Below are 18,405 nucleotides of genomic sequence, written 5' to 3' on the forward strand. Positions count from 1 at the left end.
AGAAATGTTTTTTTTTAGAAAAAAACATGAAGTGGGAAAAACAATGGCATGAAGTCTTTTATTACTGTTTTTGAGTGAGGTCTTTTATAAACAACAGCAGATTTTTACCAATTAGAAATTGGATTTTTAACAAATTTCCAAATGTTTTTTAATCTAATTACAGAACATAAACAACAACAGATTTTTACATAATTACATAATACAAACAACAGCAGATTTTTACCAATTAGAAATTTCTAATTGGTAAAAACTGCTGCTGTTTGTATTATGTAATTATGTAAAAATCTGCTGTTGTTTATGTTCTGTAATTAGATAAAAAACATTTGGAAATTTGGTAAATCTAATTTCTAATTGCTAAAAATCTGCTGTTTGTATTATGTAAGTATGTAAAAATCAGCTGCTTTTTATATTTTGTAATTATGTAAAAAGGGTAATGTTTTTTTAGGAAAAAACATGAAGGGGGGAACAATGGCATGAGGTCTTTTATATACATGACAGCATAAGAGCTGAACCATTTTATCATTTAGCACTGGAGAATCTGATTCCAAGAAAGGAAGAAATTGTCAAAATAGAAATTGTCACTTGGATTTTTAACTAAGTTGTTTGCAAATTCCGCCCTAGAGAGCCATTTTGAGATTATTCACCTTCAATCCTTTGTTTTTTAAGGGAGAACATCCTTTTCTATCGATCTCTTCTACTTTGAGGATATGGCAAGTGGAGAAGGAGGTGCAAGTGGATCGGAAAAGGTAAGCTTACTTTGTTTTTATAGAATAATTGCATAATATAATATGTTTTATTTTTTGTTTAAGGTTTGAAGTTAGAATTATAATTTTATAATTATACTTTGTGGTAAATCATTGAAATTTGGACAGGGAAAGAATCCGATAACGGAGTCCTTGCTTGAAGATGTTTTTGGGATAGAAGGACTCAAAAAACTTCAAGCTTTGGATGCTGAATCCCTAATCCATTTTCTTAAGACAAAATCCCCTGAAGCTAATCAACTAGGTCCAGGTAATCAACAAGCTTTACGAGAATCCATTAGTTCCCCATCCTCTCTTGGATCAAGAAAAAAATCGAAAAAAGTGTTATTGACATCAAACACCAATAATGAAGAACATTGTGTTGAAACATCTTGTGTGATGGCAACTCCTGGGACTGCAAATTCTTGTTCATCCTCAGCTTATGCATCATCTATTGGTAGTTTAGGTACCAAGATAGAGTATGACCCTGTCTCAGGGGAGATAAGAAGGACAGATGCAGGAAAACAATTCTTAAATAGGCTAAAGGACTCCTGCCTTCAACGATTTAGAGATCATCTTCACCTCACATTCTCCAAGATTCCACTTCACCTAAAAAAGATGGTGGTACAAGACATAGAGAATGAATTTGGTACCGATTGGTCGGTTAAGAAGATAAAATTGCAAATGTCGCTCAATTGTAAGAGGTTTCGTTGCAACCAAACAAGAAAAGTTAAAAAAATGCCTCAAGATCAAAGACTGAAACAAAGACCTATTGACATACCTTTTAAAGTATGGAAAGAACTTGTAAAATCATATGAGAAGTTAGATGCACAAAGAAAAGCCAGCAATGAGAGCATTCAGGTATTGAATTTTTCATTAAACATTATTTAGAATGTATTAATACTTATAAGTATCTTAGACATGTATTTGTGTGAAAATAAATTGAATTGGTTTATGTTTAAGGACAAGGCATCCAAGGCGAGGTTAACCAAGACAAAAGTCACTCATCGTAGTGGCCAGAAAGGTTTAAAAGCACTGATAACAACCTTTGTAAGTATATTAAACATGTGATATTTTTTTAATAAATTTTGTACTAGAAGAAAGTCATTGTTATCTAATTTCTCCCTATTTACTGATTGATAGGAACTAAAATATGGAAGACCTCCAAATCATTTGGAAAAGGAGGTGCTGCAGCAAAAGAGATGGGTTGAATTTGTTGTTTGGATGGACTCTATGGTATGTAATCTTAGTTGGATTTCCAATATACTTTTGAACCATATTTTCATTTTATTTTTTAGTGCTATTAGATATTTAGGCCGATAGGCCTTTCCTATGCATCAACAATTGTCAACACTTTCATTAAATTGTTAATTTGTTGTTGTTGTTTTGTTGCATGCTAAAGCCAATAGTTCATTAATATATTGTTGACTTTTCATGAATATAATAAAATTGCTAGGAAGAAGAATCGGTTTGGAATACTTGGTATTCTGGTAAATGAGTTCTTAAAGTAATTTTAATGTTTTTTTTTATCATCTTGTCCTTTAGTTTCCCGTTTCTTGTTTGTGATAATGTAGGTTGCGATTTCTCTTACAGTCATAGACGTGAGCTATGTTCTTTTTCTCCAGCATGAAGAAAGCTATATATGTATTAATCACATAGACCATGTACATCATGGCATTATATATACCAGAATTATCAGAATAAACCCAGATAATCCTGAATGTAAGTTCAGCCAGTTCCTTATGAAAGAACAAATACAGTCATGTACATAACGCTGTAAATAAACCACATAAGAGCTGCATGAGAGTGAGTAGCAGGTGAGTAAAAGATAATTCCAAACAACTAAACTCCATTGCTAAACTAATGTTGAAATCATAATAACCCATATGCATAGAGTACTTGTAATATTTAAGACTCCATCTGATGTCGACATCCTGTAGCATACCAAAAAAAACCAAAACTGTTGTTAAAAAGAGGGGATTATAGACGATATGAATTGACTATGTAGGAAACGTACACTCCACTGTGCCAATATTCTTGTTTTCCATGATTATATCCAGCTGCACTTCTCCCATGATATTTAGCAGATTTCTTTTTAGAGCTTGTCTGCAATCTGGTTGTGTTCTCTGCCAGTATGATTGTTTGGGTATTCTCTGGTTAAGTCCAGAAGCATTGAATTTTTTTTAACCAACTAATTTTGTTTAACCAACCAAGAAATGCAGGTTGATTAATCTGAGCCTTGCTTTTTATATGATCCAGAATAATCTTGTATCCCATAAATATGGATCTTTGAGATATTGAGAAATTATATAAACCACATCATCCAGAAAAACCATAGCCTCTGCTTTGTTATTAGAACCCAGTCCAGCATTCCAATGTGCTTTGAAGTGTATGTCCTTGGACTTTGCTATCAAGAATTCACAGCCGCATATATTGTTTTGTGACGTGAGCTCTGTTCTATTCCGCCTGATGTTTCTACAGCTCAATCTCTACCCCCAAGTTACAACTCTACAACTCTAGGTACGCATAGATTTGTTTTAATCTTGATTTTATTAACCCATTTAAAAAATTTGTAATTGCAAAGATTCGCATAATAGATGAGAGTTCCCTCAAAATATTCAATTTATACGTAACATTATAAATATATCGCAAAATAGATGCAAATTGATTACTGCCATGCAGTAATATCTCCGGAGGAGTATTTTATTATTTATGAAATTTAATTTTTAACAAGTTTCTTGGTTGCTTGTAATTGTGTGGTAATACTTTTTAAAGTACTTATGTGAATTACTAAATCTTTTTATAATTTTTTTTTTCCTGCATTTTAGTATATTCAATTTACACATAATATTAGAAATGTATCGCAAAAATAATATATATTATTGCCTTATGATATATTCAATTTACACATAATACTAGAAATATATATCAAAAATAATATATATTACTGCCTTATAGTATATTCAATTTACACATAATATTAGAAATATATCTCCAAAGAGATACAAATTGATTACTGCCCTGTACTCTTCCTCTCAAATTTTATGTAGTCAATTCTAGAACTATTTTCTAAGCCTAACTGATTTGAGTGTCTTCCTCGGTTGACGTATCTGGGATCATGATATATATTCATATCGGGGCACCAATATGTCAATCCTGCCAATGCTGTATCATACATTTCATGAGCCTCTGCTGATACCGTCTGCATGAAATTACAGTTAGAGTTGTTCGGTTATATTTAGTACTGAGTCATATAGTATAAACAGAGTGCTGAGAATTAAAAATCCCAATTACAAGGTCATGTCATGTGACTCATCCTATAAAACTGAAAAATGATTAGAAATTAATTCACTTAGAATAGGCAGCACCCAGTAAAAGTTAATTCCAATCTCAAATGCATGCAGGCTTTCGCAGATACACAGAGACACAACTCACTACAATTACCAGCAGTGTAGACTCTAGAGTACCAAAGCAATGTGAGATCAAAATATTAATATCAATCTGAAACTCATTCATGAAACCAAATCCAACCGTATTCTCCCAACGTTGTGATTGTCAAATGATAGCGTCATCATCTCTACACATCAGATTTCTTGATTTTGGGTAATTAACTTAACCTCTTGATTTTGGGTAATTAACTTACTCTAAAATGAAATAAGACATTCAATGTGTTCCTGAAAAGTAATTGCACAATGATCTAGTTCAAGAAAACAAGGTTTTCCACAAACCAATTAACTCTTCTAGAAAAATTCAACAATTCCAATTTAATAATTCTATCGGCCTCTCTTTGTACCTTTTGGGACAATTGCTAGTATATCTTACCTCATTTTATGGTTAACATTGTATAACAAAAACATGCGTTGTGTTATGTAATTAATACTAACATGTAATATTGATTTTTTTTGTCAGAATGCTATAGGTAATGATTGCCAAGACGATGATCCAAATTATGTTCAACATATATCAGGAGATGATGAGGATGAGGATGAGGATGATGGTGGTGAAGGAGGAGATGATGATGATAGTTGCGGTGTTGGTGATGATGTGGATCAGAGTAATGAGGATGGTCAAGATGATCATGAGGATGATCTTGGTGGTGGTAGCTAGGCATGCACATGCATTGTTTTTTATGAAGAAATTATTGTGTAGAATGACATTGTTATGTTTAGATGGGTGTTGTGAATTTACCCTATATCAATGAGACATTTTGATTTTGTAATCATACGATGAGTTTGATTTATGTATGTTGTTAATTTATCGTAGAATAATGATATTCATGAAATATTTTGATTTGTTAATCATATTTGAATTTTAGTTGTTTTGATTAAAAATAATACTGATTTTATTAGTATTATGTTGCTATTTTTAGGCCGATAGGCCTTTCTTATGCATCAACAATTGTCAACACTTTTACCCTCCTCCGTTCGATCAAGTGAGACACTTTCAACCGTTGATTTGAAGTGTCACTGCTTTTTCCAAATATCAGTTGAGTTGCTTTTCACCTCTGTGGCATGGCAAGATATTTTTACAGCTTTTTCCTGTTGAAACACTGCCAAAACACATTATCAATATAAAACACTTTTACCCTGCTCCGTTGGATCAGGGGAGACACTTTCCACCGTTGATTTTGAAGTGTGACTGCTTTTTCCAAATATCGATTGAGTTGCCCTCTTAGCATCTCTTAGCATGGCAACATATTTTTACTGTTGTTTCCCATTCTTTTTGAGCGATCGCTCGGCCTATCAGGGCAATTTCAGTCATGTGGGTGGTCATGTAGCAGTATCTATGGACCAGTATTGATCTGTTTTCTGCTCATTTGCATTGACAGCGTGTGTGGAAATGGAGCCATGTCTCCCATAGCAGCATCCTTCGGAGACGAGAACGTGTTCTGTACCATTGATGCAAGTGGGAAGCAGCATATAACATGCTGGGGGAGAAACAACACTTCACCAGCTACCGATGCTACTTCAAGCCCATCTCTGGCTGCACTCTCCGGTGGAGGTGGATTCCTTTGTGGATTGCAGGCTAACACTTTCAGACCATTTTACTGGATGAACAACGAAACAGGTACTAATCTTGTGCCCCCAAGTAACCAAAACAGGCGTTATTCGAATATTGAATCTGGGCAAAACCATGCTTGTGGAATCCGTAGTCATTTGGATCAATATCCCGGTATGATGGACTGTTGGTCTATGAAAAATACAACAAAACAACGATCCTTATACCGATCACTCTGGCCGCATCCCAATATCGCCCTGCAATCCATTGTTGCAGGCGATGATCTCACCTGTGGATTAGACCAGGACGGAATGGCATTCTGTTGGGGATCGCCATCTCCACAGTTCAATATCACTGCCCCTCCCCCCTACAAATTTCAAAACCTTGTATCTGGAGGAAATCATGTCTGCGGAATTGTGAAAACAACTTCAGAAGTCAAATGCTGGGGGGATAATTCCATGAACCAGAGAAGCCCACCAGAGAAAACTCGGTTTATAGCCCTCGCAGGAGGCTCAAAACATTCTTGTGGTATCCGCCAAGATAATCATTGAGTGGAATGCTGGGGAAGTTTCAATCAGTCTTCAATTCCAAAAGATGTCGGGTTTCTGGGCATAGCTTCCACAAATATCGTGACTTGTGGCATTAGGGAAGATAACTTGATCGTGGATTGTTGGGGAAATGGATCAGGTTATAATCCTCCTTTGCAGCTTTTCAGCCCAGGATTGTGCAGCAGGGAGCCTTGTCATAGTGGGGAGTTTTTCTTCAATGCTAGTGGTATGGGATTGCCTGATTTGATGAGTTTGTGCCTTCAGAAAGAAGAGCAGATCTGTTCCCCTTGTGTGGAGAATTGCCCAAATGGATTTTTTCTCTCAGATCTTTGTTCTGAGAATGCTGATCGTGTCTGCACGGCATGCTCTCTATGTCGAAATAGTTCTTGTCAAGAAGCTTGTGGAGATGGGTTTCATGGACCTGTCTCTGTAGTCTCTCCATCTAGTTTAACTGAGCAACAGCAAATAAGTATTGCAAAGCAAAAGGAGCGGCATATGGATCTTGTTACTATTCTAGGGGTGTCAATTTCCTGTGGGTTTGTTTTAGCTTTCATTGGAGGCTTTGTTCTCTGTTTGATAATAAGGAGAAAAAGGGGGCAAAATGAATGTGCCTTTTGCATAGGGCAACCAGATACTGAAAATCAGCCAAATCTTAATGTCCAAACACCCTCGTCTGGAATTACCACTTCTTGGCCTACTGCAAATGACTTAATACAGATGCAAGCCTTCCTTCTTGCAGAGCTTCGAGATGCTACAAATAGGTTCAAAGAGTTCAACGAATTGGGTCGAGGAAGCTATGGATTTGTCTATAAAGTTGTTCTTCCAGATGGAAGACAGGCTGCTGTTAAAAGAGCTAATGCAGCTCGAAGAATCCATAGCAACAGTAGAGATTTTGAAACAGAGCTTGAAATTATATGCAAACTCCGCCACGACAACTTGGTTAATTTGTTGGGCTATTGTGAGGAGATGGGGGAAAGGCTTCTTGTGTATGAATTCATGCCTCATGGAACTCTTCACGATCATTTGCATGGAGATCTCTCTCCTCTCAGTTGGACATTGAGGTTGAGAATCTCCATGCAAGCAGCACGAGGCATTGAGTACATTCACAAAGATGCATCGCCTCCGATCATCCATAAAGATATTAAGGCCTCCAATATTCTTTTGGATGGAGAATGGGGAGCCAGGGTTGCAGATTTTGGGTTAACTATATCTGGAGAAAGAGGTCTTCCTTCCCCTATCCAGAAAGGGGATGCTGTCTATGTTGATCCAGATTACTACAAGTCTCAGAATTTTACAGAGAAGAGTGACGTATACAGCTTTGGTGTGGTTTTGTTAGAGATTCTGAGTGGGAGAAAAGCACATGATACAGATTTTGATCCACCCAATATTGTCGAATGGGCAGCACCCATGATCAGCCAGGGAAAGGCAGCAGTCATCCTAGACCGTAGTGTGGATTTACCACGAAATGTGTAACCTTTGCTCAGAATGGCTGATATTGCATAGCTTTCTGTGAGGCAAGACCCAAACGAAAGACCAACCATGTCAGATGTGGCTACATGGTTGGAGCAACTCGTCAGAACTAGCTCTTAGTATTGCTTTTCTATCTACGATTGCGAGCATTCTTGACAAATTGAAGATTATTTCTTGAACATTATTTTTCCTCGAGGGCAAAGCCAGCTGGGGTGTTTTTGTCTAAAATTCAAGTTCAAATAGCATCTCATCTGCCTGGTATTGACATTTTCCTTTTTACTCTTTAGGACATTGTACCAGAGAATGCGTCCTTGTTTTTTTGCTTGTTCTGTACAATTTGAGTGTTTGTATTCATTCTTCTTCACAATCAAAAGGTATTGCACTGTTCTTGTAATAGTTCTAAAGACCAAGAACAGTAAGCTGTTTATTGTAACAATGAGTTTGAGTAAACATCGGATTTTTTTGTTATGTATGCCAAAAATGATGCAAGTTTTAAGCATAGCATGTTGTTGGGTATACAAATCTCAGTCTTAATTTATTATAATCATTGCATGGGTAATCATAGAGAAACAAAATCGAAAAACATTATGCCTAGCTTGTCAGTATGTATCATCTATTGTATTTATACTCATTAAGCTATAGTACAGATTACATGTTCACATTCACTTGTATGAACGTATTTATAATTATTATTAACAACACGTTAGTAATGCTATAAAACATTGTTTAAGCTATAACAGAGATTCCCTGTTCACATTCATTTGCTTGAAATTGTCTCCAAATTGACCATGTTTAAAGCCACTTTAACCATAATGAGGTTCCTCCCAAAAGGCATTACAGGCCACTTGCCCATTTAATATATAAGCGCTGACTGCATTTCCTATTTGAGGCTTTATACATGGTAAACCATGCTCTCATGGACACAGACCAAGTATTTTATTCAAAATATTCTTTTTCTGATTTCCAACCTTCATCTTGAGATTTATACTTCAAAGTCACTAAAGGCTAGACAACAATTTAAAAAATGTTACTCATGATCTTTTATCATATTACATTTCCCTTTGGAATTACAATTTCATGATTGCAACTATTGCAAGGAAGCAATTCCCTTGGATAACTTTGTCAGAAAGCCTCATTAAAAATACTTATATCCTAAAGTCTCTATTTATAATATGTTTTGTTTCTGATGAATTCCAGTTTGGATACTTTTATGGGATGAGTGTTCCATATTTAGTCTTCTTATCGTATTTGAACTAAACTGATAGAACATTTTTCAAATTTTGGATTTGAATGTCTTATTTTAGGCAAAATCTCGAATTTCAGGTTGTTTGAGAGGAAGCGAAGCCTAGCTAATCTCCACATTTAAATTATAGTATCACGCATCGTTTTGTAAGGCGTCTATGGGGAAGAAGTGCTTCTTTTATTCTTGCTACATGTAATGTTAGCAACGATTTGGTATTTTCTTATTTTTGTTTTTGCCTTCCGGCCTCCTAATTTGGCATTGACCATGGTTTTTTAACGTCTCTATAGACATGGTCTTCGGAATGGCTATGGTCATTTAATTTCCAACTTCTAAGTTCTCCCTTTGACATTTAAGGTTTGTAATGTCATATTTAGCATGGTTTCGAATATTATATTTTGACTTTCTAATCGCAATATACGATTATGGTTTTCAATGTAGTATCATTCTATATATGTATATTATTCTTTATATTTCACTATGAATCTATAAAGGGGGTCATATATGTAAAGAAAAATATACTCTATATAAGAAGTCAAATGCGGATGTAACCATGGATGCAAAATTGAAAGTAAAATTGGATGTTAAACTAGGAATTAATACAAAATGCAAACAATTGACATACAAAGTGTTTTAAATTAGAAGTGAAAAATTGTGCAATAGTTGACACAAAGAAGGGAACAAGACATGGCATACAAAAGGATATCAAATTGGGCAAAAACAAGGACACATAAATGGGCACCAAATTAGATGCAAAAAAAGACAACAACTAGATGTAAAATAAGATGCAAAGTTGAGCGTTAAAAAGAAGAAAAAAACGTTACAAATTAATATGCCAAATGATGATGCAAATAATGGTGTAAATTTGGGATGCAAACTTGGGCGCAAAAAAGGAAAAAAAAAAGATGTAAGAAAAGACATAAAACAAGATGCAAAATGGGGCTGAAAAAAGGTGAAACCAAGGATGCCATATTCGATGTAAAAAATGATTCCTAATCAAATGCAAATTTAGGCTCAAACTCAGACACAAAATTATATGCAAATGTGGACACAAAATGAGGCAAAAAAAGATGCAAATTTGGATGGTGAAAACGATGTAAAACTAGACACCAAAAAAATGCAAAATTGGATGAAAAAGTGGGTGTAAATAATGGTGCAACATTGGACACAAGTAGACACAAAAAATGGTGCAAAAAGGGGCATAAAATAGCTTAAAATTGGATGCAAAACTTGGTGCAAAAACAAATACAAAAGTAGACGTAAAAAATGGCTCTAAATTGAATGTACCATTAGACACAAAATAAGATGCAAAGGTGGACACAACACATGACTCAACATAAGATGCAAATATAAATGCAAATTTGGATGCTCAAAATGATGTAACATTAGATGCAAGAGATGGTGTTAAAAATGATGCAAAATTGGATGAAACAAATGACGCAAAATATGGTGCAAAATGAGATGGGAAAAATGGAGACAAATCAAACGTAAATGTGGATGTAAAAAATGGTCCAAAAAAAGATGCAAAAATGGGCACAAAAATGGATGCAAAATTTGGTGCTAAATCAAATTCAACAGATGGTGCAAAGATAGGCACCAAAGCTGGTGCAAAAATAGAAGCAAAAACTAGTGTAAGCCTAGATACAAAATCTGGCGTAAGACTAGATGCAAAAACTGACACAAAATGGATGCATAAAAAGACATTAAATTGGATTCAAAATACAGTGTAAACTTGATGCGAATGATGGCGCAAAAATGGAAGCAAAGAATGACACAAAATAGGAAGCAAAAGAGAATGAAAAATAGATGCAAAAAATGACACAAAACTAGAAGCAAAACCTGTCATAAAATAAGATGCAAATATTGGTTCAAAATTTGACACAAAAGATGATGCATAGTTTGGTGTAAAAAATGATGCAAAATCTAGCGTGAAAAAGGATGCAAAATCAGGTGCAAAAAAGGATGCTCTTAAAATTGTACAATAGAGCCAGATTTAGCGCCAGGTTGCTCAATTACAAAAAAATTGCACTAAAATCTGGCGCTAAATCTGGCGTAAATCGCTGGTTTTGTTGTAGTGATGGAAAGTTGAGAATTCTCTTTGCATCGTCTTGGTGTAGGAAGTGAATTCCAAACCACTTATTCATAGGCATGCAAACCTTTAGGGAGTAGACGATGAGTGGGGTCCAATGTTTCTCAACCCATTCCTGCATGTTAAGTTCTGCCATATCAGAGAAAATCCACCTGCAAAGAAGCGCTCACTTCTGTAAACTCATGACGCAGTCCAAGAGCACTTCATACATGAAACAAAGGATTTTAGGATCATAGATGGGCTTGATTTCCTTAGCATGTTTCTTGTAACACCCTCCTCCCACATTTACCAAGCTAACCGGTCCACTAGGGTAAACATGTGACGAAGAGTTACTATGATATGATTCAACTCCCCAAGTACAGTGTAGGAAGTGGAACCAACATGGAAAGACCAATCTGATCTCCTGCACATGCTACAGAACCTTCAAGAGCGAACCAACCCTTCCAGGTAACCAACCCCTCCAACATCTTGCCCTTTCATTGCTCTAGAGCCTCAGCCTCTCCCATGACAAGGAATGCATGTGACTAGGCCCCTCCAGTCGCTCCCACAACAAGGCATCCATGTGACTGTAGCCTTTTTTAGGTAGTTTTATGCCAGCGACCCTAGATTTTGTGCCATTTTTTCAAGGTTGGGACTCAAACCATTGCCCAAAACTTCATGAAACTTCTAGAAATGATAAATAACATAGAAACAAGGGTACTAATGCAAACACTTGAATAAGGACTTGATTTGACCCCTACTATCCATGACAGACATTTCATCAAACATATCACAAACATGTAATCTACAGGTCACAATAACAAATCTGAGCATAAGGGTCTCATACTTATCTGAGAATCATCAAAGAGGATTGATATCTCCTCACAATAGCTGCATTTTTATCTATTAGGTCATTCATTCACTAACATTTCATATACTAACCAAAACATGATGAGAGCCATACATCATAACTGTCAAATAAACAAAGATATATCAATGAGGAAACAACCATTAAAACCACATAATATCAAGCACTTTTACTCATGAAAATAACAAGGAGGAGGAGCCCTTATTAACATATGAAAATCTAAAAAAGTCAGGGACTTCCTCGTACCATCCGACCATAGATTGGGCTGAACCAAATCTCTCTTTCAGCTAATCACCCCCACGCCATATTCACAAGCATGAATATGGGATCTCATGAAACCAATCAAACAAAACCAAACCAGGGCTTCCAGAGGAAAAAATACCTCAACCCTCAACTAGTGATTCCATCTCACAATTGGATATCACTAACTATCACTAGATCGGTCTCTACCCACATTGTCTAGGCATCTAGAGCATTTGTTCCATCCAAGTCTTCCAAGACTAGTTACTCAACCCACAATTGTTGTCAGGATCTAGAGCATTTGTCCAACTAGGGTTTCCAGGACTAGTAACTCAACCCACCAAGGGATCCAAATCAATTTTCCAAGCAAGGATTCTGGGATTAGTAACTCAACCCAAGCTGTTACATGGCTTCCAGAGCGTTTGTCCAACCAAGGCTTCAGGGAACTAGTAACTCAACCCACAGCTATAAGGAACATGAGAACCAACTAGAAAACAAGAGGAAAGAAATCCAGAACAACATGTCTATCCAAGAAATGGAAAGGCTAGGAAAAACAACTGTCAATCTAGGAAATCCTCCATGCCAATGATATATCATAACCAAGAAACCACATGCATGTGCCATGCATGCCAAAACTAGCACATAAATCATACATGCAACTCGGTACCTGCAAGAAAAACTCACTGTAGCTATTGATCTTGATGTCCTCTTGCACTTTCCTACTCTTTCTTACCCTTATTGCTCCAAATCCCAAGTATTTCACACTCCTCCAAGAGTGCTCCAAGAAAACACTAAGTGTTCAAGAGTATGAGAGAGAGAGAGAGTAGAAAATGAGAGCTCCAAAACTGAACTAACAAAAAGCTACAAACTAATCCTCAGAAGCCTTTTTATCAATGAGGCCTCTATTTTCTTCAATTTTCCATTATTTTCCTTCATTTTCCTCCTCACATGCAACCTATGACCTTTCACCTCCCTTTTCTCCTATTTTCCATTATTTTCATAAATAAAATGCCAATAAATGCCTCATGCCTTTCCAAAGCCTTTGCCATTTCCTTTGTCAATTTCCATAGCCATTAATTAATCACAAGTGATCCCCATCACTATGTTTTTTTCCCAACATTCATCTTGGAATATGTGTCCCATGACCTTGGTTATTATTTTGTCTTTATTAACTTTATTACATGGATTTTTGACCAGGGTTGTTACAAAACCCTCCCACTTGGGGGAACACTGTCCTCGGTGTTCAGTGACACCTACAACCAACAAGACTATCGAAAAGAAAAACATACTGCATATGGAGCTTTATAACTTAACTCGTTGCAGTATTTACAATGATCAACCTGTTGAGAAGCAAACCAACATAACCAACATGACAATCATAATAACATGACACCCATACCGCCTATTGGAGCTTTATAACACAACTCATGGCGGTATTTACATCCATATACATATATACATATACCAAAACATATTCCAAAAGCGTTCGCTCAACTAGAGAATATAGAATGATACATAGCCTGCATCTGATCAACCATCTCCCATGTAGTTTCATCGAGCCCAAAGTGCTTCCATTGCACTTTAACCTGCTCGATTGCTCCATTTTAGGGCATGAGCATCTTTCTCTGCAAAATGCCCTGAGATTATGGATGGAATTCTCCTTCTGGCTCCAATTGCAATACTAACCAATCAATCACATGATAAACATCTTTAACGTACTCCTTAAGTAATGACACATGGAAAACATCATGGAATTTCATTGTCGGAGGCAGTGCAAGTTGATAGGCTATTGGTCCAATCCTCTCAAGAATATTGAAAGGTCCACAAAACTGAGGTTCCAGCTTGACACATAATCCAATCCTTAAGGAGCTCTTCTTGGGCTTGATGCGCAAGTACACTTGTTCCCCAACCTGAAACTCCTTAAATGACCTATGATGATCTGCATAATTTTTTTGTCTATCTTGAGCTACCTTTATATTCTTCTTGATTACCTACATTTCATGTTCCATCTCTTCCAACATGTCTGGTCCTATCAACACCCTATTAACTGGATCACTCCAAATCTTCCCATACAGTGCCTCGTATGGACTCATTCTCAGATATTGCTGGTACCCATTGTTGTAAGCAAAATCAACAGGGGGAAGGTACTCTTCCCACCTCCGCTGCTAATGCATCACATGCATCCTCAACATGTCGTCCAATATCCTGTTGACCCTCTTTGTCTGTCCATCTATTTGCGGATGATAAGTTGTATTGAAGGCCAAATCTATACCCAAACCTGCAAATAACTCTTTCCAGAATCTAGAATTGAACTTGGCATCCTTGTCTGACACAATATTCTTCGGAACACCATGTACCCTCACTATATCTTTGATGAATACTTGTACTACATCATTAGCTGAATATGTAGACTTTAATAGAATGAAGTGTGCTACCTTGACAACTTGTCCACCATGACCATGATGGAATCATGATGTCTATATGTCCTCGGAAAACCTATAATGAAATCCATGGAAATGACCTCCCATTTCCACTATGGAATCATAATCGGCTATAGTAGACCACATGGATTCTTACACTCTGCTTTTACTATTGGCAATCCAAGCACCTAGCCACAAACTCTGCCACTTCCTTCTTCAAATTTGGCCAATAGTTGAGCTCATTCACTGCTTTCAATGTATTCTGATACCCTGGGTAACCTGAATATGGCTTAGCATGAAATTACCTCAAGATAATTTTCTTGAGCTCATTGTTGTCTGGTACATATATCTTGTCCCTAAATCTTACCAAACCATCTGATGTAAGATGATAGTCCACATCCTGACCACTTGTACCCTACTATAACTAGTGCATAAGGTCCATGTACCTATCATCCTGTTATCCTACTTGTAAAATTTCATCATGTAAATTTGTCCTATAGGAGCTCATAGTTTCTATATGATATACCTGTATCCTCTTGCTAAGAGAATCTGCAACATTGTTCTCTTTACCTTTAATATACCTGATCTCAAAGTTGAACTCATTGATCATGGCCAACCATCTAACTTGCCTGACATTCAGATTCAATTGGTAAAATAGATATCTCAATCCACTATGATCAATCATCATTATAAACCTCCTATCAAGAAGATAGTGTATCCACATCTTCAAAGCATGGATGATCGTTGCCAACTCAAGATCATGTTTCAGATAATTATGTTCATTCTCATTAAGTTTCCTTGATTCATAGAATACTACATGTCCTTCCTGCATAAGGACTCCACCAAGTCCTCTGTTGCAAGCATCTGTACATACCACAAACTCTTTGTTTGGATTTGCAATCTTTAGAACTTGAGCATTTGTCAACAACTACTTCAACTGCTCGAAACTGAATACACATTCCTTCGTCCATTAAAATTTCTTACCTTTCCTTTGCAACAATGTGATAGGATAAGAAATATGTGAGAAGTTCCTGATGAACCTCCTGTAATAACCTGCTAGCCCCATAAATTATCTTACCTCATCCACATTCTTAGGAGCTTCCCACTCCATGATAACCCTTATCTTCTGTGGATCCACTACTATACCTTCCTTGTAAACAACATGTCCCAAGTAGTATACCTCTGTTTCAAGGAAACTGCATATAGTAAGCTTAGCATACAACAAATTCTCTCTCAACAATCTCAATAATGCTGCTAAATGTTCAACATGTTCCTCCCCATTCTTAGAATATACAAATATATCATCGATGAATACAATAACAAACTTGTCCAGATAAAGATGTAACATACTATTCATCAAGCACATAAAAGTAGCTGGAGCATTAGTCAAACCAAATGGAACTACGAAAAAATCATAATGCCCATACCTGATCCAGAAAGAAGTCTTGTAGATGTCATATTTTTTAATGCATACTTGATGGTATCCTGATCTTAGATCAATCTTTGAGAACATTGTTTCTCCCTTCAACTGGTCAAACAAATAATCAATCCTCACAAACAGATACTTGTTCTTGATGGTCACTTCGTTCAATTGCATGTAATCAATGCATAACCTGAGAGTATCATCCTTCTTCTTCACAAACAACATTGGTGCACCCTAAGGCGACACGCTTGGTCTAATGTATCCTTTTTCAAGAATTTCCTTCAACTACAACTTCAACTCTACTAAATCTGGTGTGCTCATCCTGTATGGTTCCTTTGATGTTGGTGTTGCCCCTGGTACCAACTCAATAGAATATTCCACTTCCCTGTGAGTCGACAACTCTGAAATCTCTGTCGGAAACACATCCTGAAACTATTGTAAAACTGGGTACTTTCTCAAGACATCCACATCCTCAACTTCCTTACCTTTGTCACTAGAAATATGCACTATGAATAACACACACCCTTTCCTACGACTGCGCTTCGCCTGCATAACTGTCACCATTCTAACTGATGTTGCCTTCTTCTTACCCTGCAAGACTCTTTGTTCCCCATTGTCATCCAGGCACTCAATATACTTTTCATAACAATCCACCTTGGTCCTATGAAGATACAACCAGTCCATACCCAACAACATATTGTATGATCCCAATGGAAGTACATTCAAATGCGCTGATGTAGGCATACCATTCAACTCAAATGCACAAGCTCTTACCTAATGATGAACTCTCTTCTTAGTACCTATAGCCAACTGCACTAACCAATATTCTGCATGCACTTATTTATTCAAACCACACTTATCCACTAGGTCAGGATTAACATAACTATAATTAGATCCAGGTTCAATCAAAATAGAAACAACTTGATCACAAAGTTTACCATCCATATTGATAATAGATGCATGGTGATATGTCTGCCTATTCTCTAATGCTGCATAGATCTGTGGAATACTTTGTCCAACATCCCCCACCGTCTATGCCTCATGCACACCGTAGATCTACGGTCTACCACCCTGATGTTGTTCTCTCCTACGATGTTCTCCACCACAATTCCAACACTATAAAGGTTTCCTATCATCACCCTTATTCTGCATCTTATACCGAAATCCCTGCCCTATGTTAGATGCATTGAACTTATTAGGTGATGTTGTATTCTCTTTGTTACATGTGCTTTGAGGTCTTGTTCGCTTATTATCTCATTTACCTTTATTATTATCATTACCTTTCCAGTCTTGCTTAGTCTCTTATTTGCGCTTTGATTTTCATAACAATGTTTTAGCTTCTGGATGGCCTCCTCCAATGATCTAGGCTCATCAAACTCAATCATATCCTTGAATTCTATTGGCAACCCACTAATGAATCTTTGAATCTTGGCCTTCTCCTCCTTGAGGTAAGGCACATATCTCAATAACTCCAAAAATATGCTAGTGTACTCCTCATCAGTCATAGATCCCATCTTCAACTCATAGAATTATTTTTCCCTGTCATCATAGTATCTCTCTGATAGATACTTCTTCTTGAATAGTCTCTCGAACTCACTCCAAGTCAACTCCTCTTCATGAATACCTATGACATTATTTACATCTTCCCACCAAATATATGCTTTACCTTTAAGACTGAATGTAGCTATTTTGGCCTTCATGTTTGTTGAGTAATCATGCAACCTGAAGAACTTATTCATCCCAAGAAACCATGCTTCGGCATCCCATGACTTCTTCATTTATCCATCAAATGTAGGTGGACGACACAAGGAAATAAAAAACACGCATAACAAACAAATGGATGAAAAACATGCATAACAATGCATACACAATCGACATACATTCATGAAAACACATCGTAACAACAACAACATCATCTTCTGCATGAAATCACAATGACAACCATGACCACTACCATGCATACAAAACAAGCACATATAACACAAGCACAAGGAAATATATGAAACCAACATGTACATATGACAACATATTCATCCAAGGAGAACGGAAACCAGACATCACCCAAGGAGAACGAAACCATGCTCTGATACCACTATGTAACACCCTCCTCCCACATTTACCCAAGCTCACCAGTCCACTTGGGTAAACATGTGATGAATTGTTTCTATGATATGATTCAACTCCCCAAGTATAGTTAGGGAATTGGAACCGACATGACAATACCAATCTAACCTTCCACACATGCTACAGAACCTTCAGGAGCCAACCAACCCTTCCAGGTGACCAACCCCTAAGACAACTTGCCCTTTCACTACTCTAGAGCCTTATCCACTCCCACAAAAACACATGCATGCGATTGGGACCCTCGAGTCACTCCCATGACAAGGCAT

At 36.8% G+C, this 18,405-nt stretch overlaps 1 protein-coding gene and 1 pseudogene across 2 annotated transcripts; both read left to right on the plus strand.

Annotated features, from left to right (window-relative positions):
• The first annotated feature begins 417 nt into the window (after nucleotides 1-417).
• LOC149207227 (uncharacterized) lies at nucleotides 418-5,054 on the plus strand. 2 transcript variants are annotated; one of them, XM_089393868.1, is made up of 4 exons: nucleotides 418-746; nucleotides 1,704-1,790; nucleotides 1,884-1,976; nucleotides 4,650-5,054. In XM_089393868.1, exons 1-4 carry the CDS (start codon nucleotides 708-710, stop codon nucleotides 4,845-4,847), a joined length of 417 nt encoding a protein of 138 aa, XP_089249994.1. In that variant the 5' UTR covers nucleotides 418-707; the 3' UTR covers nucleotides 4,848-5,054. The 2 variants fall into 2 exon arrangements, with proteins under 2 accessions (XP_089249994.1, XP_089249995.1); XM_089393869.1 differs by lacking the exon at nucleotides 1,704-1,790.
• Nucleotides 5,055-5,251: 197 nt separating this feature from the next.
• Nucleotides 5,252-7,891, plus strand: LOC149207228 (serine/threonine-protein kinase-like protein CCR1; annotated as a pseudogene).
• Nucleotides 7,892-18,405: the final 10,514 nt, after the last annotated feature.

Source organism: Pinus tabuliformis, chromosome 1_2, assembly GCF_031772625.1.
Source record: "Pinus tabuliformis cultivar Carrire ecotype Pingquan chromosome 1_2, CPIR1, whole genome shotgun sequence".
NCBI lineage: Eukaryota > Viridiplantae > Streptophyta > Pinopsida > Pinales > Pinaceae > Pinus > Pinus tabuliformis.